General features: G+C 60.6%; 1 protein-coding gene across 5 annotated transcripts in view; it reads left to right on the top strand.

Moving 5' to 3' along the window:
• VAV2 (vav guanine nucleotide exchange factor 2) overlaps positions 1-22,014 on the top strand; it is a 176,184-nt gene that overhangs the window by 100,218 nt on the left and 53,952 nt on the right. For all 5 annotated transcript variants that reach the window (XM_082614300.1, XM_082614301.1, XM_082614299.1 and 2 more), the window contains exon 4: positions 17,646-17,714. In XM_082614300.1, the coding sequence (XP_082470426.1) occupies positions 17,646-17,714 (69 nt within the window). The remainder of the gene's footprint in view (positions 1-17,645; positions 17,715-22,014) is intronic.

Genomic DNA, 22,014 nt, shown 5'->3' with positions numbered 1-22,014 from the left:
TTTTTTTTTTTTAAACATTATTTTTGCCATTAGATTAGCAAAGATTTTTTTAAACTTTTTTATTTATTTATTTTGGCTGTGTTGGGTCTTCGTTTCTGTGCGAGGGCTTTCTCTAGTTGCGGCGAGCGGGGGCCACTCTTCATCGCGGTGCGCGGGCCTCTCACTATCGTGGTCTCTCTTGTTGTGGAGCACAGGCTCCAGATGCGCAGGCTCAGTAGGTGTGGCTCACGGGCCTAGTTGCTCCGCGGCATGTGGGATCCTCCCAGACCAGGGCTCGAACCCGTGTCCCCTGCATGGGCAGGCAGACTCTCAACCACTGTGCCACCAGGGAAGCCCCAGCCTCCGTCTTTGATTCCCTGGTCCTAGCCCGGCCCCACCACCCTGTCCTGTGCTCTCTGGCTTTGTATTGAGTTGCATTAAACTTCACATAAGCTTCATCCCTTTGAAGCGTACGGCTCAGTGGCAGCTCGCACATTCACAGTGTTGTGCCACCATCACCCCTGTCTTGCTCCCAAGCATTTCTCACCTGAACGGAGGGATCCCACGAGCTGGGGCAGTGGCGCCTGCGGTGTTCCTGATCCTGCCTGGGGCTCCGTAGAAGGTTCTAGAAGGAGAGGGTGCTCCTCATGGCAGAGGCAAGGCTGGCGGGGAGGGAGCTCCTGTCTGGGAGGTGTTGGAGGAGGGCGTGCGGGCAGGGGAGAGGGGGGCAGTCAGGCCTGATCAGTTTGGTTTCCTTTGTTTCAGGGACCCTGGAGCTGGTCCTGTGATGTGGCAGCCAAGGCTGGTGACCGGCTGTCACTGGGTGGGGTGGGGTGCTTCATGCCTCAAAGGGGTGCATGTTGTGTGGGCCAGGCCCTCGCTCGAGGGAGCAGGTGCGGATGGGGCTCCGCCTGGCCTGTCCCCCCACTCTGGCCTCTCAGGTGTCATCACACAGAGCCCACCTCAGAATAAGGAGGGGCCAGCTGAGGCCAGGGCGGGACCCCTGCCTGCCGAAGAGAGTGGTTGCAGCGTGTGGATTCCTTTTGCATTCTCCTAACAAAGTGACACCTGCTTCCCTGCAGGGCCCCTCCCGGGAAGGAATCTACTGTTTCATTAAACCTCCTGCCGAGAACCCTCTCCCCCCACTTGGTGACAGTGACCCACACTCGGGGAGGAGGGGACAGCCCTGGGGCAGCGGGGAGAACCCAACGCTGGCCTTGGTGACACCAAGGCCGTGTCCTGTCCATGCTGGCCACGGGGACGGAGCTCCCGGAAGGCACCACGGAGCCTTTGAACCTTCCCCACCATCCAGGGCCTGCAGCGTCCTTCCCTGGACACCTGAGTGCTTGCCACCGGCAGCTGAGCCTGGGCCCCATCTGTGAATGGGGTTGTCGGGAGGACGCCGTGGAGGAGGTGGGCTGCGTGCTTGACAGACGGTGGCAAACGGTGGCCGGCTAACTCCTCCTGAGTCCGTCGCCACCGCAGACACCGGGAGGGCCGCTTCCTTTCCCCCGTCACTCACCCCTGCGCAGAATTTTGAAGGAGCGCTGTGTCCGCTTCTCTCTGCCGCTACCACTGTGGGCACGAGAGCTGGAAAGTGACACGTCTGTTCAAAAATATGTTAACCGGCCATTTCCCGCGGGGCAGCGGGGAGGTAATCCGTGCTGGAAGCAGTCAGGAGAAGAGGGACGCAGCCAGCTGGAGCTCCGCGGCGGGCGGGGGTCTTTAAAAACACCCAGTGCAGCTGAGTGTCTCTCTCTGCCCCACTCCCAGATCGTTAGTCGTCGTCAGCTAGACGTGCCTGTGCTGTCAGTTTGCCCACAGAAAATGTGCATCTGGCTGAGCTAATGGATTTTCATTGTTGTTGCCTCCCCTCCCCCACCCTCCCTCGCTCCCTCCCATTCACCTACCCACCTGCCTGCCTGTCCTTGTGTCCATCCAACCCACCATCTGTCTGTCCATTCGTCCATCCTTCCTTGCACCCATCATCAATCCACTTACACATCCACCCATCTGTCTGTCCATCCTTTCTTCCAGTCGCCCGTCACCTGTGCCCTCATCCGTGCACCCATCTGTCCTTCCACTTCTCCGTCCACACCCCGTCCTGCCACCCTTCCTCCATCTGTCCTCTTTCACGTACACGTCAGTGGGTTGGTCTCCACGTGGTGCTCTGAGGTGGTCAAGGTCACAGCTTCCGTGGCCTGGCAGTGATCCCCAGCACAGAGCAGGCCCTGGACAGTGTGTTGCAGTGGACGGCAGATGAGGAAGGGACCCGGCCGACTGGGGGCGGTGCTGGGGTGCTGGGTCAGTTTCTGCATGTCCCCAGCCTCCATGGCCTCCTGGGTAAAGTGGGGTCAGAGTTGTAGCCCCCTCCCTGGGTTGTTGTGAGGAGTCACAAGGTGGCCGTGACAGTCTCAGCACAGTGCCTGGCACGTAGTAGGTCCAGCGCTGAGGGACAGGAGGAGGAAAAGGAGCCTCTCTGCATGGGGACCTGCCCGCACCTGTCTGTGAGGCTCTGAGGCTTGAGGCAGGTCGAGTGTGAATTTCCCCATTCCGATTCCTTGGCTCCCACAGCTGGCCCTTCGTCCCCCACTTTTACACACGGGGAAACTGAGGCTCAGAGAGCTTCCCGAGCAGGCAGTGACGGGGCCCAGGGAGTCGTCTGCTCATTCATTCATTCCTTTGACCATTCATTCATTCTGTCAGTGCTTGGGGGTGCCAGCAGCCCTGGACAGGTGCTGGGACACATGGGGGACCAGTCACTGTCCGGTGGGGAGATGGACACTGGACCCCGGTCACAGGCAGGCAAAAGCACTGCAGCCGTGTGCAGGGCAGGGTGCAGGGAGAAGCCGGAGCGTGACCCCAGGCCACAGGCACAGGGTTAAGGGCCTAAGAGACCCGGGTCTGGGCTGCCGGTGTGATTTTTAGCAGGTTTCTTAGCCCTGAGACTGTTTCCTGGTCTCTGAAAAGGAGGCTCACTTGGCTGATGGTCAGAGCCCGGGGCGAGGGCCAGTGTGGAGTGGCCCGAGCACAGTTCTCCAGGCGAGGCCTGAGGACCCTGCCTCCCAGCCCTGGCTTCCCATGGGGCCCCCGGGGAGCCCGCCTGCGGGAGGGCAGGTGTCGTGGGCTGAGTGGTGGCTGCGGAACCTGTGAATGTGAGCTTTGGGGAAGAGTCTTTGCAGATGTAATTAAATTAGAGATCTTGAGATGAGATCATCCTGACTACCCCGTGGGCCTTAAATCCAAAGGCAGGTGTCCTTATAAGAGGCACACGGAGCAGGGAACCAGGGACAGAGGAGAGACGTGGAGACGGAGGCAGAGACTGGAGTGACGCTGCGAAGTCCAGGACCTCTGGGGCCCCCGGGAGCCGAGAGAGGCCGGAGGGCTCCCCACAGAGCCTCGTGTGGCCCTGCCTGCCCCTTGATTTCAGGATTTTGGGCCTCCAGCACCAAGAGAATGAAGTTCTATTGTTTCAAGCCCGGGGATGTGGGTTTTGCTGGGCAGCGAGCTCTGGGACGGGGCCCAGGCAGGGGTCCCTCAGCCTCTGGCATCCCCGGTGCATGGGGGCACAGAGCTGCAACTCCTGAAGGCTGAGCAAGAGCCCCAGGAGCCCTGACCTGGTCTTCGCACAGCCCTTGCCAGCCTGAGACCTGGATGCCGAGGAGGAGGCCAGCGGCTGGCAGGGAGGTTTGGGGTTCAGAGACCCCCTCCAGTTATCAGGGATGGGAGGTGGACCTCCAAGGACAGGGGTGTCCTCACGGGCAGGTGCCCTGTCCCCAACGACATTCAGTGTTGGGGGCTGTAAGAATGTCCTCGGGCACCATAGCCCCAGCTCCGCCCCCCTCCCCAGGCCTGTCCTTCCCTCTAGGGAGCGAAGACTGCTTCACTCTGTAACAGGCAAAACAATCAGAGGCTGCCTTCTCAGCAAATACCACCATTAAACATTTATTGGGCAACTGTGTAACATTATCGGCTCATTTTCAGAGACGGAGAAGGAAATCTTGTCCTGTTTTGCAGTGGGATTTATCCATATGCAGAAGGGATGTGAGGTCCTTAAAAATGCTCTGGGACAGAATGTGACATCGTAGTGTGGCCGGCGGTATGGGGGGATGTGGCCCTGCTAGCAACCAGCCCCCGCCCCCCAAGCCCCGCTCTGGGGCCAGGTCGGCGGTGCTCTCTGTGTAGCCCTGAGCCCTGCTCCCAGCCGCGGCCGGTGGGAAGGGACCGGCCCAAGTCTCCGCCGTGGCAGGAGGCCGGCCGAGCCAGTGAATCAGACATGCCGCCTTGGGATGCAGCATCCTCTGCAAAAGGTGTTCTGGTGCTTTGGGTACATCCAGTTACACAGTGTGAAGGCAGCGCTCGGATAAGCCTGAGTCCTGCTCATCTCATTGTCGGGAGAGGGGCTTTGGTAATAAAGGGGCAGTCCCCCCGGTGTCACCTGGGTCATCCTTCTCACTGTGCGTCTCCTCTGTCGCGTCCCTCCTCTGTGCCGGCTGCTGCTGCGGTCAGGATGGACCAGGCTCCTCAGTGCCAGCAGACAGCCCCGAGTCTCAGTGACTTGCTGCAGCGACACGTGTGTGTCGGCCGTGTTCCCCTCCACGCCACTTGCCCCCAGAGCCAGGCTGACAGACGGCCTCCTGCTGGAACAGAGTGGCCACCGCGGCAGGAGAAGGAGACCCAGCAAGTCACCCACTGGCTCCTACAGCCTCTGCCCCGTTGGTGAAGCCAGGATGTCTAGCGATCGGAATTCAACCTGCCCCGCTGTGGGATGCTGCCCGTCCCTGTGAGGAGGGACTGTGGTGTCCCATTCTAGAGATGAGGAGACTGAGGCCAAGAGCCTGGGGGGCTGGCCTGAGGTCGGGCATTTAGGGACTGGTGGAGTGAACTCAGATACGGCCCCGCCAGGCTGCCTTGGAGGGGCCCCTGCACCGTCCAGCCCATGGGTGAGCCCGTGCGACCTGAGCCTGCCCGCCGCCCGCCGTGTCTCCCTCACCTCTGGCTTCACGCTCAGGTACAGGGTCCCAGCCGCTGGTCCCCACCACCATACGCCTCATTTTTAGGCAACTTGTGGTGATATTTTGACAGGAGAGAAGGGACTTTTGGGATTGACCGTCTGTCTGCCTTCCCTTAACGTTCCCTGCTTATTCCCTCTTGGTTATCAGTTTTCCTTCTTTTATTTTTATGGACTCATTTATTTAGTTTTTAATTATTTTTAAGTCTCATGAGCCCAACATTCAACCCCCAAACTAGAACCTTCTAGCTCACAGGGCAGAAGGAAACGTATGATCACGCACTGCTCTCCTGGGTCCTGGTCCCGGCGGCTCCAGCAGGAAGTAACCACCATCCTTAACTTCGGGTCTTCCACCTCCTTGCTCTTGTAAAATTAGTCTTATTATATTTCATGCATAGTTTTGTTTAGTCCCCGTTGTTTCGGACCTTTAATACAGAGTCACCAGGTGTAAGCTGATTCCTGGGATTGCTGTTTTCACGGCCGTCACGTGATCGGTCAGGTCGTGGTGTGCACTTCTGTCCTATGAGGCACGTTGGCCTTTCCAGAGCTGCCCCTCCTCCTGTCCCCCGTTTCCCGTCCCCCCCATCGTAGCAGCAGCGACACACGTGGGGCGGAGCCCTCCCCACGCGTCAGCTCGCTGAACGCGCACCTGGACCCCGGGAACCAGGATTCAACCCCATTTTGCAGGGGAGGCTGAGGCCCCGAGAGGGCACCTCTCGCTCAGGGTTGCCCAGACGGTTGGGGTGGAACTGGGACCTCATCCTCCCATACTCTCATGGGAGTCATCTGGGGGTCAGGGGTCCTGGTGCATGGGCCCAACACTGACCCAGGCACAGATCCGCTGCCCGGGGCATCTCCGGGTCCTTCCAGCCTCAGGTCCTGGTGGAGCTGGCCTCTGGGGGCTGGGAAACCAGCCTCGGGTCTCACCTGCTGACCCCGGGGGCCAGCTGAGCCTCCCTTTTCCCTTTGGGGTCACTGGTAGGGAGACTAAGGCAGGCCTCTACCCTGCTCGGCACTGGAAGGTCCAGCCCTCCACCATGCGATGTGATGTGGGGCTGCTCAACAGCCAAGGCGTGTTCCTGGCCCCCTCCCCGCCCCCGGTGGGCTTGGTGACTGCAGGAGGCTGGGTGCCCTGTCATTGAGCACCCACGGGCCCTGCACGTCTCTCCAGCTTGGGTATCTGACTGGCAGTCCGGGAGGGGGGTTTGGATGGGATGGGCATCCGGCTCTGGCCCCTCCCAGGAGGGCAGCAGTGAGGCACCAGTGGTTCTGATTAAAGCCGAGACCTGGAGTCCGGCCCTGAGGCTTGGCTGGACCCTTGGCCCTACAGACTCCAAGGTGAGCATCGCAGGCTGGACAGCTGGCCCGAGCCCAGCCCTCCCTGCCCAGGGCCACCTCCAGACCCAGGGCTGGCGCCCTCCATAAGAGCTGCAGTCCAGTTCTCTGCTCTGAAGTAGCCAAGCCGGACCCCCAGGACACAGTGGGGGGCAGCAGCCCTGTCCTTGTCCTCACACGAGCCCAGAGCAGCCTGGTGCCCAAACGCTGGCACGCACCTTGTCCTGCACCGTCACCAGTCGTGTGCACCTGCTCCAGGGGGTTGAGTCTGAGGCTAGGGCAGCAGAGGGAGGGACGGAGGCCCTCAGGTGCAGTGGTCGGTGCCCCTCTCCGAGGAGGTGGCCTCGATCTGGCTGACCCCCGAGGAGTGAGCAGAGCCAGTGTGGACAGGTCTGGGCATCAGAGGCCCAGGCAGAGGCGCTGGGGGGGGGGGGCGGGGAGGGGATGTGCTTGGTGTTCCTGTGGGATGGAGAGGGGCAGGGGGTGGGAGGAAGGTCGTGTTGTGAGAGGTGGGCAGGGTGGGGGGTCTCTGGTCTCTCTGAGTGTGAGGGGAAGCCCTGGGGGGTTTCAGCAGGCAGTGGCCTCTGAGATTTTGTCTAGAAACTGCTGGCCCCGTGTGAACTGCAGGGGCTCCAGGGTGGAGGCCAGGACCAGTGAGGGGCTGCCGTGGGTGTCCAGGCCGGAGGGGTGGTGGCTCGGGGGAGGGGTCCTGGGGGGAGGGGAGCGAGAGCCCGATAGGCCACAGGAGGTGCTGGTGGCACAGGGAGTGGCCCCCCACCCCCCCGCTTGGCAGGTCAGTCCCTCGGGATGACCAAGAGCTGCAGCCCAGATGCTGCCGGACGCCTGGGCAGGGGTGAGGAACGCAGGCTTGCTCCCGCCTGGGTCTCTTCCCTGCTCTGACCCCTCTTGGGGATAGTCCTGGCTCCAAGCCCGGCTCTGTCACGTCCTGGCTGGTCTCTTCGGGCAACTTTCTCTACCTCTCTGAGCCTTGGTGTCCTCCTTTGTGATGAGACGGTAGCCCCCATCTTGTGGGGGGCTGTCATGACTGACGGAGGAACCTGAGGACACCCCCATCCAGAGGCCTTCCCTGGACCCCTCGTTTGTGAACTGGGGGGAGGGCTTGGGTTTCACTTGTGTCCTTTCAGCAGGGTGTGTGTGCTCCTACCTCCACCCCAGACCCTCAGCCCGGCGGTAGGGGCTTGGCCCGATTGCCCTGGGACGGTCCCCTCCTCTGGGCCGTAGGTGGAGGGCTGGCCAGAACTCCCCCAGGAAGAGGACCTGCTTCTCTAACCGGAGTCCACAGACCAGTCTTCCACCTGGAGCGTCATCCATCCCAGCTCTGCCACAGAAAACACCAAGATCAACTAGTGATGCCTGCCCTAGCCAGAGGGGATGGGAAGGTAGGGGGTGATTGCAGGCAGGCCCAGGTTTGCCCTCTGTCCTGATGGACCCACCAAGGGGAGGGACCCTCCCTGCGGGCTTACAGAGGCCTTCTTAGGACTTGGTGGAAGGGCCAGGGGCTGACCCTTCACTTCCCAGCAGACCAGAAGGAAGTGGGGGGAGGGGAGAGGAGTGCCTCCAGCTCTGACACCCCAGCCCCTCAGCCACCATCTGTTCTCGGAGGTGGCTCAGAGAGGGGAGGGGTCTTGCCTGAGGTCACACAGCGGCTTGCTTGGTGGTCTCTCAGAACCCCCCACCGGGTCCCTCCAGATACCTGAGGAGGGTCCCCAGCTAGTCTCCTAGCTTCCATGTGTTTACGAGGAAGATCTGCTTTTTTAAAAAATAGATTTATTTATTTATTTTTGGCTGTGCTGGGTCTTCGTTACTGGACATGGGCTTTCTCTAGTTGTGGCGAGCAGGGGCTACTCTTCGTTGTGGTGCACAGGCTTCTCATTGCGGTGGCTTCTCTTGTTGCGGAACACGGGCTCTAGGCACGCAGGCTTCAGGAGTTGTGGCACATGGGCTCAGTAGTTGTGGCATGCGGGCTCAGTAGTCGTGGCTGGAGGGCTCTAGAGCGCAGGCTCAGTAGTTGCGGCGCACGAGCTTAGTTGCTCCGCGGCATGTGGGATCTTCCCGGACCAGGGCTCGAACCCGCGTCCCCTGCATTGGCAGGCGGATTCTCAACCACTGCACCACCAGGGAAGCCCGGAAGATCTGCTTTTCTGACACGTCACGGTGGGTTTACCGTCCAGAGCCAGCAGTGTGGATTGGACACCCACCTGGCACAGCCAACTACTGGTTCTTCTCTTTCTCACTCTCACTGCTGTGCCCGGATGTGACCCAGATGGGCCACTGTCACCGTGTCCAGTTCGGCCGGGCCGTGACCGGGGAGCAGGGGGCGAGGGTCAGTGGGCAGCTAGGGCCCTGCTCTGCTGTTACAGGCCTCACAGGGCCAGAAGGGACATTTCAGGGAGCAGACAGCTTTGGACATGGAGAAGGAGAAAAGGGAAGAGCGTTTCCAGTAGCCGCCGGGGTGTTCCAGGGTGTGGTTTTCCATGCATGCTCGGAGCTGCCCTGGTGGGGGGCCCCATCCCTGCCCCGCAGCCGATGGGCTCTGGAGCCTTGGGCAGAGCCACCCGCCTGCCCTGCCTGCTTCCTCCTTGGAGCCGAGCCTGCCCCGGTCCATCCCCTGGGGCCCCGGCTGCCTCTCCCTGCCCAGCGCGACAGCGCTTGGGCGCGGTCCCCCCCGGCCAAGGGACTCTGGCCCATGAGTGAGCAGTGTGGAAACTTTTTGTGCAGAGTCTACTGGTGAAAATGGGGCTGCAAGAAGCCTTGGGCCTTGCGCTGGGAAGAGAGGCTATTGGGGGGCGGGCCGTGCGGGCTGTGGCTCTGGGAAGCCCCCGTGCTGGCTGTGTGGCCACTCTGTGATGCCTCTCGTTTCTCGATGGACATTTCTAGAGTGTTCCATCTGGGCGGAGCCCTGGCAGGCTGCCGGGATTTCCCGCCTAGGCCGGGCCGGTGTCCCCTGGGAAGAGGTCAAGGTGGCATGAAAGGAAACCAGCCGAGTGGCTGCAGGGGACTGGGCCCCGCTTGGAGGGGGAGATGGCCCCGCTGATCCGCTGGCCTTTCCGCTCCAAACTGCTGCTGTTCCGAGAAGCGGGCCGGAAAGTCAAAGCTCTGTTGAGCCTCGCAGCTGCTGAGAAACCGCGTTCCTCTGTCTCAGCAGCAGCTCCAGGCCCCTCCCTCCCCCAGACAATGGGATGGCGGGAACCAAACCATTCTTTCCTGACCCAAGGTCAGTGTCCCCCTCTGCCTCACTAGGGTTCTGGAAGCAAGGGTTGAAACAGCCTGGCTGGCATCTGGGGGTTCACTTGGGTCTCCCCCAGTCGCCTGGAGCCGGCCGCACCTCTTCCCCCGCCTGCACTTCTGCCGGACCTGCCTCTGCAGACGTCACAGGGGGACCTCGAGACCTCCTACCTCTGTGCTGACTTGGGTTTAAGGTCCTGGTGGTGGCACCTGGGCCAGCCCATCCATCGCTGCCTCCCTCCGCCCTGGTCCCCATCGGACTCCTGCCCCACCTGGCCCTTCCGCCTGCTCCTGCTCTGGCCCAGCCTCTCTGAGACCGCACACCCCCGAGTGTGCAGGGTATGATCACCTCTGCCCAGGCCGCTTCCTCCAGCCCCTAAATCTTGACCATCACCTCACCTCCTTACGGGCCGGGCCCTGTGGGAGGGCACAGCCACACCGCACGTCATGAAGCTTCACACACGGCCTGTGTGTGAAGCAGGTGGTTTATCCCCATTTTACAGGTGAGTTAACTCAGGTCCCTTGGCCAGCTCAGGGGCCAGGAAGCTGTGTGGCCGATTCCAGCCCCCCGTCTGTCTGACGCAGGGCTGGAACTCTGAACTCAAGTTAGACTTTGCTCTTCAAGTCAGCTCCCCGGCACCTCCTATGGGAAGCCCTCCCGACTTCCCTTTCCTCCTCCTGCTGTCTATATCTTTGTGGCCGTCCCCATGCCCTTTAGCCCTGTGTGGCCCTCGTGGTGGGAGTGGGTGGAGGGGCCCGTTGCAGCCCCTGATACGGTGGCCTGTCTGCATGGGAGTGTGGTAGGCTGGAGAGAGGGACATGATCCCTTGCTTGTTTGGATGGTTGGGCTGTTGAGCCGGAGAGCCGTTTTTAATAAGCAAAATGTGGTGCTTCAAGGCCTCCCTGCCAATTAGCAGGCGGCACCCAGGTGACTCTTTGAATTATTAAATGGGCCTGCCAGGGCCTTCAGGCTGCGGTTTGATGTGCCTTTGAAGTCTGCCTGGCTGCCGTTTCCCTGGCAAACTGGTACGACGCGGGGTGTGGCCCAGTGCCCTGTGGCCCGGGTATTCCTGGTCCCTCCCGCCCACCCTGCCCTCTTCCTGCTCACCTAGCACCTGCCTGGGCCCCCATCACCCCTGGTGAGGTGAGGCTGAACCCAGTGGTGTCCCGGGGCCGGGCCCCGTGCCAGGCCTTCCGCAGGCCCACTGCACCTAATTCTCAGGCCGTTTTCAGAAACTGTGTCCTGCCCGACTGGGGGAGTGACCTCTGAGGGCTCCCACGTAGTGCTAGCGCCATAAATGAGGCACCATTGTCCGCCACACGCCCGACTGGGGCGGCTGGCTCGTCCCAGGTTTAGCCCTGGGATTCCCGCATCCTTGGTAACTGCCTCGTCCGGGGCAAGCTGGGTGGTGGTCACCCCCACAGGACAGGTGCCGGGAGCTGGGAGCCCCCAGGACTCTGAGGCCGAGTCTGCTCTCTGGGGGCTGGGAGCTGGTCTCGCCCTCCAGGGTGGGAACCCAAGGCCCTGCCCCTTCTCTCGGACGCCCCGGGCCGGCCAAGGAGGACCAGGGGCATCTGCCAACGGGGCTGCTCCGTGATGCTGCTGGCGAACACGGACCTTGGAGGTCACTTTGCAGGGAGCGCTTCTCCGCGAGTGGAATTTCCACTTTCCTCCCTGCACACGCCAAGTGAAGGGTGGAGAAGTGAAAGGCCATCTTGGGCCCCGGTCGCTTTCACCTGAAGTGTGAAAAATAAACCCCGTGTCCTAGATTCTCTGAGTGGCGCTAGGTGGTCGGACCCGAAGCTTTTTTTTTTTTTTTTTTTTTTTTTTGCGGTACGTGGGCCTCTCAGTGTCGTGGCCTCTCCCGTTGCGGAGCACAGGCTCCGGACGCACAGGCTCAGCGGCCATGGCTCACGGGCCCAGCCGCTCCGCGGCATGTGGGACCTTCCCAGACCGGGACACGAACCCGTGTCCCCTGCATCGGCAGGCGGATTCTCAACCACTGCGCCACCAGGGAAGCCCCCGAAGCTTTTTTACTTCTCGAATGAGTGTTTGTTTGGATACCGTTCTTCTTCCAGGCCCCCGGGGAGAAAGAGCTCAGCAGGGTGGGCTGGAGGACCCCATGGTGCTGACTCCATGGGCCTGGGGCAGGGCTGGAGGCACCCGGGTGAGGGGCATTTCCTAATTGTCATGGAAACCCGGGGTGGGCCCACTGGGGCTGCTGCTCAGGAGGCCATGGGGACTGCCTGAGTCTGAGGCCCTGGACTTGGAAGTGGACTCAGGGAGCCCCCGAGAAGGGGAGGGAAGGTGACTCAAGCTGTCATATGCGGGACACTTGCTGGGAGCAAGGACCTGGGCTGTGAGGCTTACGTGTGTGTTATCTCATTTAATCTTTTTTTTTTTTTTTTTTTTTTTTTGTGGTACGCGGGCCTCTGACTGCCGTGGCCTCTCCCACTGCGGAGCACAGGCTCCGGACACGCAGGCCCAGCGGCCATGGCTCATGGGCCCAGCTGCTCCGCGGCATGAACCGGCGTCCCCTGCATCGGCAGGCGGACTCTCAACCACTGCGCCACCAGGGAAGCCCTCATTAATCTTAACAATGACTACTGCCCCCATTCTACAGTTGGGGAAACTGAGGTTCAGAGAGGGAGAGTTTCCTGCTCAGGGTCACACAGCGAGTCCGCAGCAGAGCCAGGATTTGAACCCAGATCTATTACCTGCAGAGGCCTGGCTCTTAGTTCCCCCCACAAGTTCTCCCCGAAAATGAAGGTAACAGTGGCAGTGGGGTCTCTGTTTTGGCTCCTTGCCAGGGTGTAGAGAGATGGCTCTAGGAAGCAACGTCCTCTGTCCTGGCAGGCCATCTGCAGACAGCACCGTCGTGAGATGTGCACCTGCTGTGTGCCAGGGGCTCCCTGGTCTGGGGTGGGGGGACCCCCAGGGAAGCAGGCCCGGGAGCCACCACATAGCCCTGCCTGGTGGAGCCCTGGGCTGGATTGGATAATGCAGGGGGGCCACTCCCAGATAGCAGGAGGGGTCAGCATACTGAGTGCTGCACCGGAGCTGGGCTTGAAGTACATGAAAATCAGGCTGGGGGGTTCATCAGCTGCTGCCTGGAAAAATAGTAAATCAGTGCCGACAAGTGGGTAGCATTGCCCTGGAACCCTGTGTCCAGGCCCCGAGTCCCTCAGCACAGCATGGGAAGAGGTGAAGCTGGACGAGTTCCCCCCAGAACCCGGAGACCTGGCACCTCCTCCCAAGGGGTCCTCTCGTTGGCTCCTGGGTTGTTGTCCTATAAATCGGGCCTGCTGCCCGCCGTGCAGGGTCTTCCAGTGTCCCCATCGACTGCTCCTGGGTCCCAGCTGGCGTGCACCTGTGTTCGCCACCTTCATGCCGTGACCCCGGAGCATCGGGTCCGCCCCCTTCCCGACCACGTGTCCTGTCCCCACACAGCCGTACACACAGCTACGCACGCGGGCACTTTTCAGAGGCCATGGTTTTACAGCAGATTCTCAAAGAAGTCCTGTGGACAAGGACCAGAGCCTGATTTATTGATCCCAGAGCTGCGTCCATGCTGCACCTTCTCCCTGAAGCAGTGACATGGCAGCCCCCAAGCCCAGCTCAGATCAGGTGTCCAGGAACTACCCAATGGATGGGGGAAGGAGAGGAAGATGTGGTTTGGAGTAAGAATTGTGCCCCCCTCTGCTCTTTGTTCGGGGGTTTGGACTCAGCCACTCCCTTAGGGTGCCGTGTTTTGGGGCCGTCTTCCTCTAGCGGGGGACCCCCCTAGCCTCTGGCACTGGGGCTGTCATTGTCCTGCCCAAACACGGCCATGCCGGCCAAGCAGCCGGATGCTAACATTGACCTCGGGGTGGGAGGCGTAATTTGGTGGGACCTTGAAGCAGTGGCTTGAGCCTCTCATCCCTGCCCCGCATCCCCCCGCCCCGGGAGGACGGGGTGCTGGGGTGGATTTGACGCAGCCTGACGCATGGGCTCTGTTGGGGATTTCTTGGCACGTGGCAGCTTTTCTGCTTCCAGCTTGGGCATCCCCTTAATTCCCTCAGTGGTGCGAGTGGGAAACTTGGCTTCCCAGAAGCGGAGCACAAGGAAATGCGTCCTCAGGAAGGGTCTGATGGGATAAGAGGAACCCAGCCCCGCCCTGACCCCCGGCCCCCCCGCCCTGAGGGCCCGGATGACCACACTCTGGTGTCTGGCCCACGGTCATTTCTGTGCCTTTCTGCCATACTTGATTCTCATCCCCTCCTCTTCAAGAACAAATGAAGTCCACCATGAATGTCTGGATGTCTGGTCCAGCTGGGGAGGGGGAAATTAATGGCGGGGGTGGTAGATGCTGCACAGTGGGGTCTGGATGATCAGCCGGTGCCTGAGACAGAAGGGTGGAGCCAGGCCTTGTTGCAAGTGACCCCAGAGTCACACCTGCTCCAGCCCCTCTCGGGCTTGAAGTTATAGCTGGAATGTGGCCCCAGAAACGCCCTCTGTGCAAATGTGTCTCTTCGGGGTTAAGTCAGGGTCAGTGTTGTAAAGTCACAGCTCAGGGCCGACTTGGGTACCTCTGCGTGGATTCTCATAAGCGCTTCTTGAAAATGCTTCCTTGTATCTAACTTGGGGCTGCCACTTGTTGTTTTGGGGGGAAGGGACAGCTTGAGAATATCTGACATCCATGTATCTGTGCACCCATCCATTCCCCAATGAATCCACCCCCCAACCTGTCCTGGCCACCCATCCATCCTCCCACCCCCATGCCCCCACCCACTCACTCATTCATCTGTCTATCAACCCACAAATCCCATCCTTCTCCCACCCCTCTCCCACCCACCTGTTCTCCCACCCACCCATCCATCCATCTATCCATCCGTCTGTCCATTTGCCCATCCATCTACCCACCCATCCATCCATCTATCCAACCATTCATCCATCCACCCACACATCTGTCCATCCATCCATCCGTCCATCCATCCAACCATTCATCATCCATCCTTCCATCCATACACCCACCCACCCATCTGTCTGTCTATCCATCCATCCATCCATCTATCCATCCGTCCATCCATCCATCCATCCATCCATCTATCCATCCGTCCATCCATCCATCCATCTATCCATCTGTCCATCCATCAATCCATCCGTCCATCCATCCAACCATTCATCCATCATCCATCCTTCCATCCATCCATCCACCCACCCACCCATCTGTCTATCCATCCATCCATCCATCTATCCATCCAACCATTCATCCATCTATCCATCTGTCCATCCATCAATCCATCCGTCCATCCATCCAACCATTCATCCATCATCCATCCTTCCATCCCACCCATCTGTCTGTCTATCCATCCATCCATCCATCCATCCATCCATCCATCTATCCATCCGTCCATCCATCCATCCATCCATCCATCCATCCATCCATCCATCTATGAATCCATCCATCCATCCATCTATCCATCCATCCATCCATCCATCTATCCATCCGTCCGTCCATCCATCCATGCCTCTCTAATGTCAGGCACCGAGCTAAGCAGAAGTGGACCCAGGCTGAGAGATGGTCAAACTGGTGGAAAGCTGGTCAGGGAGTGGTTTTGGGGGAACGCTCCACTTCTGGGTCCTGCAGTCACATCTCAGCCTGGCCTGAGATTTCCTGTGATAAGTAGGGTGGGGGCCAGAACTTTCGGCAGTCGGGGTGACTGACATTCGACTGACTTTTAAGAAACCAGAGCTCGGTTCCAGCACCCCGTCAACCACGTGGGATCTGGGTCAGCTTCGGAACCCAGGAAGCGCGATTCCTGTATCGTGCGAGTGATTTCCTGGCTGGAAGTATGGCTGGGTCGGTGAGGGTCCCTCGTCTGCCGAGGGCCAGGGCGTCCTGATGGCCTGCAGCTCTGCCTGTGACTGTCCTCCTTCCTTCTTGCCACATGATGCCCAGTGGGGGATGACATTGTCATGGTGATGCAAGGAAGCGGGGGGAGAGCCACAGGGAGGAGGGGGAGCCCACCACGGAGAGGTCAAGCTGGGTCATGCCACGAGCTACTGCCATGAAGCCGCAGGTGATGGGGACCCCTGGTCTGGTGGGTCTGCCTTGGGACCTCAGACTCAGGGCCATGCAACTCTGTGACAGAGCTGGGCAGGACCCAGGGCTCCAGCTGCTGGTTCAGTGGGCTCCCCAGGCCCCCACCCCATGGAGCACAGGCTCCGAGCCTTGGTAGTGGAAGCTGCAGGGTCCAGGCGTCCATCCCCACTGGACTGCCCTGCTGAGCACGTCAGCCTGACCCCCAGCAAGGAGGCTGCCAGCCGGGTCTCCTGTGAGATCGTTAGTAACAGACTTCCTACCAGAACACGTGCCCTGGGAGTTGGGGAGATGCTCGTTTCAACCAAAGGGGCGTTTTCGTCTCCATGGAGGTGGTTAATTTGGGCCCATTGCTTTTGAATGAGCTGGCAGCCCCCTCCTCCTGGCAGCATTCACCCCCCTCCGGCCCCATCCTCCTGGAGGCTGGCCTCTGTGCCCGGCGTGGGCTGGTTCAACTTAGTCGGGACCATGCACCTCGTCTGCAGGTCCCTGCGGGAGAGGCAGGAGTGGACGCTCGCACGTGGGTGTGCAGGGCACCCCGGGGAGCCCCGGAGAGTGTGTTGGAAGCCCATTTCCTTGAAGGGCTGCTGCATGGGCTCCCCCTGCTGGTGGTGGGCGTGGGGGGGCAGGTGTGGGTATGGCACCGACAACGTGCCCTTCCCATTTCCACCCCAATCGCTTCTTTTCTTTTTTTTTTCTTTTTTTTTTTTTTTTGTGGTACTCGGGCCTCTCACCCCTGTGGCCTCTCCCATTGCGGAACACAGGCCCGGACACGCAGGCTCAGCGGCTGTGGCTTATGGGCCCAGCCGCTCCGCGGCATGTGGGATCCTCCCGGACCGGGGCACGAACCCATGTCCCCTGAATCGGCAGGCGGACTCTCAACCACTGCGCCACCAGCGAAGCGCCCAATTGCTTCTTTACCCAGAATGCGCTGTTCCGTTTGCGGACCTGCCCCTTTCCTCCAGTTTGTGAACTGGGATCTCATATCAGTCTCCACATGAGATCCCAGTTCGGGGTGACAGAGCCGGTGGGCTCACCCACCCTCCCCGCAAGCACGTGCCACGTGCAGGCGGTGCTGGGGCTGGTGCCGCGCCTGCATTCCTTCCCGTGAGCCCGGCTGCGCCCAGGGCTGTGTCACCTGCATCTCACGCCCTAACACTCCTCACCTGTACTGGCCGGCCCCCAGCACCTGGGCAGCGCGGGCTGGCTCCACCCCTTTTCCCAGCAGTCAGGCCCAGGTTTACTTTGCAGTAGTGACAGGTGCGACCTGAGACCCCGCGTTCCCAGGGAGCCCCTTTTCCTCCCCGTGAGTTCCCCTCCCACGGATTCTGAGCTGCCCAGGTAGATGCCCGTCTGCAGGTGACGACCCTGCCGTGCCGCCCTCCTCACACCAGCCGGGAAGTTTTCTGACACCTGGGCCCTTCTCTTACTCCTCCCAGATGCGTCTTCGGGGTGACAGAGTTTGCGGGGACCCTGGGCATCCCCCCAATACAGAACTGGGAGATTTTCATGGAAAATAAGGGTCTCAAGTCCAGATAAGTTTGGGGCTCATGGCCCACCCTCTCTGTCTCCTAAAGACAGGTTCCCGTGCTCCCCGCCGAGGATGCCCAGGGGAGCCCATATCCCCATGTCTGGGGTCCCCCTGGCGCGTGGAAGCAGGATAGTCACGTGGACGGAAGCTTCCTGCTGTCCCTGACCCGGTTCCCTTGTTTGCCCACAGGGATGCCGGGACCTGGACAGAGGGACCGACTTCCGGTGTCCGGGGCCGAGCTGGGCGTGGGGTCCTCACTCTAGGCACGTCCATCTGGGCGGTCCTGCATCACACAGCCGCGTAACGTGTGCCCCGTTTCCTTCCACGAGGGAACGGATAGAAGCCCGCCTGCTCCTGCGCTCGCTCCAGGGGGCCCGTGGTGGACCACAGGCTGGGGGCCTGGCCAGGGCGGCGGTGCCACCGAGACCTGCTCACTCCCCTGACGTCTCCTCTCCCACAGGCCCTTCCCCTCGGAGGAGACCGCGGAGAATGACGATGACGTCTACCGCAGCCTGGAGGAACTGGCAGAGTAAGGAGGTGGTGGGGGGAGGTGGGGAGCGGGGCTTCACGCGGGCCCCCTCGACGGGCGCTGGTCTCGGCCGTCTGCCCGGGCCGCCCGGGCCGTCCCCACGGGGGTGGTGGTGTGGCTCCCCTGCCGGAAGGATGCGCCGTTCTTCACCCCACATTCCAGGAGGCTCCCAGCGTGTCTGCTGGTGACGTGGCTGCGGCCCTCCTCCCCAGGCTCAGGCGTGAGGAGGGCTGGCTTTTGCCGGGCTTCTCTATCGAAGCTGCAGTGGGGCTGGGCAGGTGTCCTAGCTCGGCCCTTGGAGGCTGTGCTGCGGATGGGAGAGAGCTGGAGTTTCCAGAAGCTGGGGCCCCTGGAGCACAGGTTACAGGCAAAGGCAGTTGGTGATTCCGGGTTGTCTCATGGCCTGATGCGGGCTGGGGCTGGGCCGAGGCCAGGCCACCTGAAGCCACTGGGGCATCTCCCCTTCTCCCAAGGCTCCGTCTTTGCCTGCCCCGGGTCCCCCCGATTCCTCTCTCCGAGGATTTCTTGCACCATCTCATGCAACCTGGGTCCAGCTGCCCCTCCCCGGACATTTCACCTTATGGTCCTGGAGCCCCCCAGGGACTGGCAGGAATCCCTGGGTGGCGGCTCTTCCAGAAGAGATGGTTGGGTTCTGTGCGGTCAGCTGTGGCCGAGGGTGGGGTCATGTGGCCTGCTGCTCGGAGAAGGGGGGGCGGGGTGGAGCTGGCAGGGCCACCCCATCCTGCAGGAGGGGGACCGAGGCCCGGGAGATGACGGGCTTGCCCAGGCCGTAGGGTGGTCCCACGTGGCTCCTGACCTGGCCGGCCCACTGCCCTCAGGCCAGGTGGACGACCCTCTTCCCCGGATTCCTGCCCCTGGGGACCTCTTTCCTGTCTTTGTTCCCGGATAAACGGCTGTTCCTTCTGGGAAGACTCGTGGCCTCTCTCTCCTTCATCTTACAGCATCTTACAGAGAATAAGAATCATAATCAGAGTTAGAACCGGGATTTGCTGTGCACTTGCTGTGTCAAAGCCCCCAGCTTGTTCCACGCCCACATCCAGGCTGCCTCTAGGATATGGGGCCTGGGCAGATATTCTTTGCAGGATCTCTATCCATTTAAATAACTTGAGTCATTGAAAAATCAGCATGTGGGCAGCAAGCTGGCGGCCCAACATTATGTGATCTGTGAGTGAAACACTCACTGGCCCGTGGGCATAGCTGCCACCAGCCCATCTTCCGGAAACTGGGCTGACCCCAGTGTGAATGGTGGCGATCCTCAGGACACCTGGTCAACCCAATGTGGGTCCGAGGGTGGAGAGCGCCCTGAGGGGGCAAATGGGGCCCAGGGTCCACACGAGTCACAACCGGGGCCTGGGGCTCCCTACCTGGATGCCATTGCCCGGTCCCAGGAATCAGAGGAGGACTTGGAACATTTCAAGAAAGGTGCACTCCAACCCACGGGGCCTCCCGAGGTGCGGGGCTGAATGAGGGGCTGCCCACCTTCCCCCACCCCCCGTAAGGGGTGAGGAAACCGAGGCTCAGAGAGGCACAGCCGGAGGGAGGCCCCCAGGAGTCCCCACCCGTCTGCAGCCCCCTTGCTGGCTGAGCTCCGCGCTGGTACTGCTTCCCGCCCGCCCTTCCCGGCATTTTTCGCCTTGGAGAGCCTCTCCCTGTCTGCCGAGCCCGGGCCTAAGTGCCCCCCACTTTGGGAAGCCTCTCACCCTCCGTCCATCCGCCCGCCCAGACAGCATCCTCACTCACACCCCACGCATCACAGAGCACCCACACCCCTGTCTGGCCTTTGGGGTGTTTGTGGGGTGCACTGTGATAGACTGGAAGGTTCCCGAGGTCAGTCCCTGCATGTCCATGCCACCGCCCCCCCAGCCCCCAGCAGCTGGCACCCCGTGCCCGCGGCCTCACAGCGCATCCCAGGCGATAACGTTGGGGGTGGTGGGGGGACGCTGCTGGTGCTTCATCTCCTTCTATCCCCCACTCCGCCCCACAGTCTCCTTGGGAGGGGTACTCTGGGGGGCCCCCGCTTTACAGATAAGGAAACTGAGGCCTCGGGAGGGAAGCTACTGGCTCATGTCACTCAGCGAGGGAGCGGCAGAGCTGCCCTTTTACCCCGAGCCTGTACCCTCGCCTCCCCACCATGCAAAGTCAGCGCCCCCCCCAGGGTTCGGGGAGCCCCTTGCCCAGTGCTGAGTGTCGGGCCCTGATCTGCCATTTCTCCCGAGTCACCCCCAAGCTGAGGCTGGGGGTCTCTGCCCTCCCGAGACATGCATGAGGGGTCAGCAGAGGCTGAGGGTTCCAGGAGGGTGGGGCCCACGCCGCCCTTGCGCAGCTTCCTCTGCACCAGCCAGGCCCCCCGCTTAGCCTGTCCCAGTGGCTCTTTCACGTTCAGTTTGGAGGAGTCCTGGGCGGTGAGTTGGCCAGCGACCCCGGGTGCCCATTTTCCCCTTCCTCGGTCTATTCTGCCTGTGTCTGACCTCTCACAGGATGGACTTCCTCTCGCATGGAGAAGCCAGTCTGGGGATGTGTGGCTTTGCACACAGTTCAATAATGTTATTCCACGACATTACGAGTGAGCCTCCTTAATCCAGTGAGTTCCTTTTGACTGCAGTTATAGCAAACGTAAATCATACGTTAATAGGGGAGGGGAATGAATTTGAGTCTTGAAGTTGCGGTTTGGTCCCAGAGGCTCCAGGTTAATAAATTTTTCATGCTTTTTTCCCCCCTTCTCCTTTTACTGAAAATCAAGATTTCTTAACATCCTGTCTCTGCGGACTTGGGATTCATATTTATCCATTATGGCAATTTACAAGACACAAACAGAAATGTCATTTCTTCCCTGGCCTCCCTGGGGCAGGGAACGGGGCACTGGCCTGGAGCTGATGCCAGGCAGCGCCAGGGAGCCAGGGAGTGACATTTCCAGCAGAACTGGCTAATTCTTTCCTTTGGGCTCTGGCCAGGTGTCGGAAAGGATGATCACCTCGTGTTTCTCAGGGGCCCCTCCTGACCTCCTAGACCTCGGACGCTCTGCAGCTGTTTGGGGAAAGGCGAGCCTAGTGGGGGGTCTGGGCACCAGTGGGGCACCGCCAGCTGTGCATGGCCCCAAGGACGCCTCCGTTCCGTCAGTCCATCAGTCATGTATTTGTTCAGCCACCAGCTGGTTGCTGTGCACTTTCTGGAAATTTAAAGCGTGGTCAGGGCAGCGGGAGTGGGGAGCGGGGAGCGTGCTGGGTTGCGAGGGGTGAGCGTGGGCGTCGCTGGAGGAGAGATGTGGCTCCCGCGCGGGCCCCTCAGAATCCTCGCTAGAGGTGCCCTTCCTACCGGGCGTGTCTTCACAGCCCCCCAGTGTCCCCCCGGCGGGTCATTGAGGGCTCTGCAGCCTCAGCCCACGAGATGCCGCCGCACACTGAGAGCCCCCTTCCACCCACCTAAAGCAGGAGCACCGACCGGGCCGTGCAGGAGCCGCTGCCTTGTTCCCAAAGCAGCCAGGGGCGTCTCTGGGCAGACCTGGAGCCTCGGCTCTGGCGTGTCCTACCACGTGGGCCTTGGCGGGTTACCCAGTCTCTGCACCCCGGCTCCCCTGTGTGTAACACACAGTGTCGGTCCTCAGCTACACTGCGGTAGCACAGCGCCCAGCGGGCACACCCTGAGCACCCAGGCAGGGGAAGCGGTTCCCATCCTCCCGGTCTACCAAGGATGTGGCCTTTGTCTCCAGTTTCCAAATGGCCATGGCAGCGCCGTCCAGGAGAAATCAAACATGAGCCGCCTGTGCGATTGTTAATTTTCTAGTAGCTGCACCAGAAAGAGAAAAAGAAACAGGTGAAATGAATTTTATGAATGTATTTTTACTGAACCCAGTGTATCATCTAGTTCAACATGTAATCGTTAACATAACAGATCATTAATGAAGTAGCTGACATTCTTTTGCAGAATGTGAGTCGGGTCAGTCCACTGGCCACGTTTGTGAGCTTGCAGCCACATGTGGCTTAGTGGCCCCATGTGGGCAGCCCGGGTCTCGGATCCAGAACAGCATTCCGGGGGCCGGCGCAGAGCCCCCTGCGTTTGAATGGATGATGCTGCGCTAAGATTATGTTCTCTAGAGCTCTAAGCTCACTTTTGAGATCCTTGAATAATGTATAATCAGATAATAGAGCAGCTGGTTGAAAAAATTAACAGAAAATAGTGCCACTTAAAAAATGCTTCATCAAGCAAACTGAGCCCCACATGAGAGGCCTGTTTTTAAACTGCCCTGACCATTAGTACCTTGCATTTGCCTAATGGCTCGTCC

The sequence above is a fragment of the Mesoplodon mirus genome (assembly GCF_964341445.2).
Source record: "Mesoplodon mirus genome assembly, chromosome: 1".
In the NCBI taxonomy this organism is placed as follows: domain Eukaryota; kingdom Metazoa; phylum Chordata; class Mammalia; order Artiodactyla; family Ziphiidae; genus Mesoplodon; species Mesoplodon mirus.
Note: the sequence above shows the minus strand (reverse complement) of the source record. Positions and strands in the feature narration are given on the sequence as shown.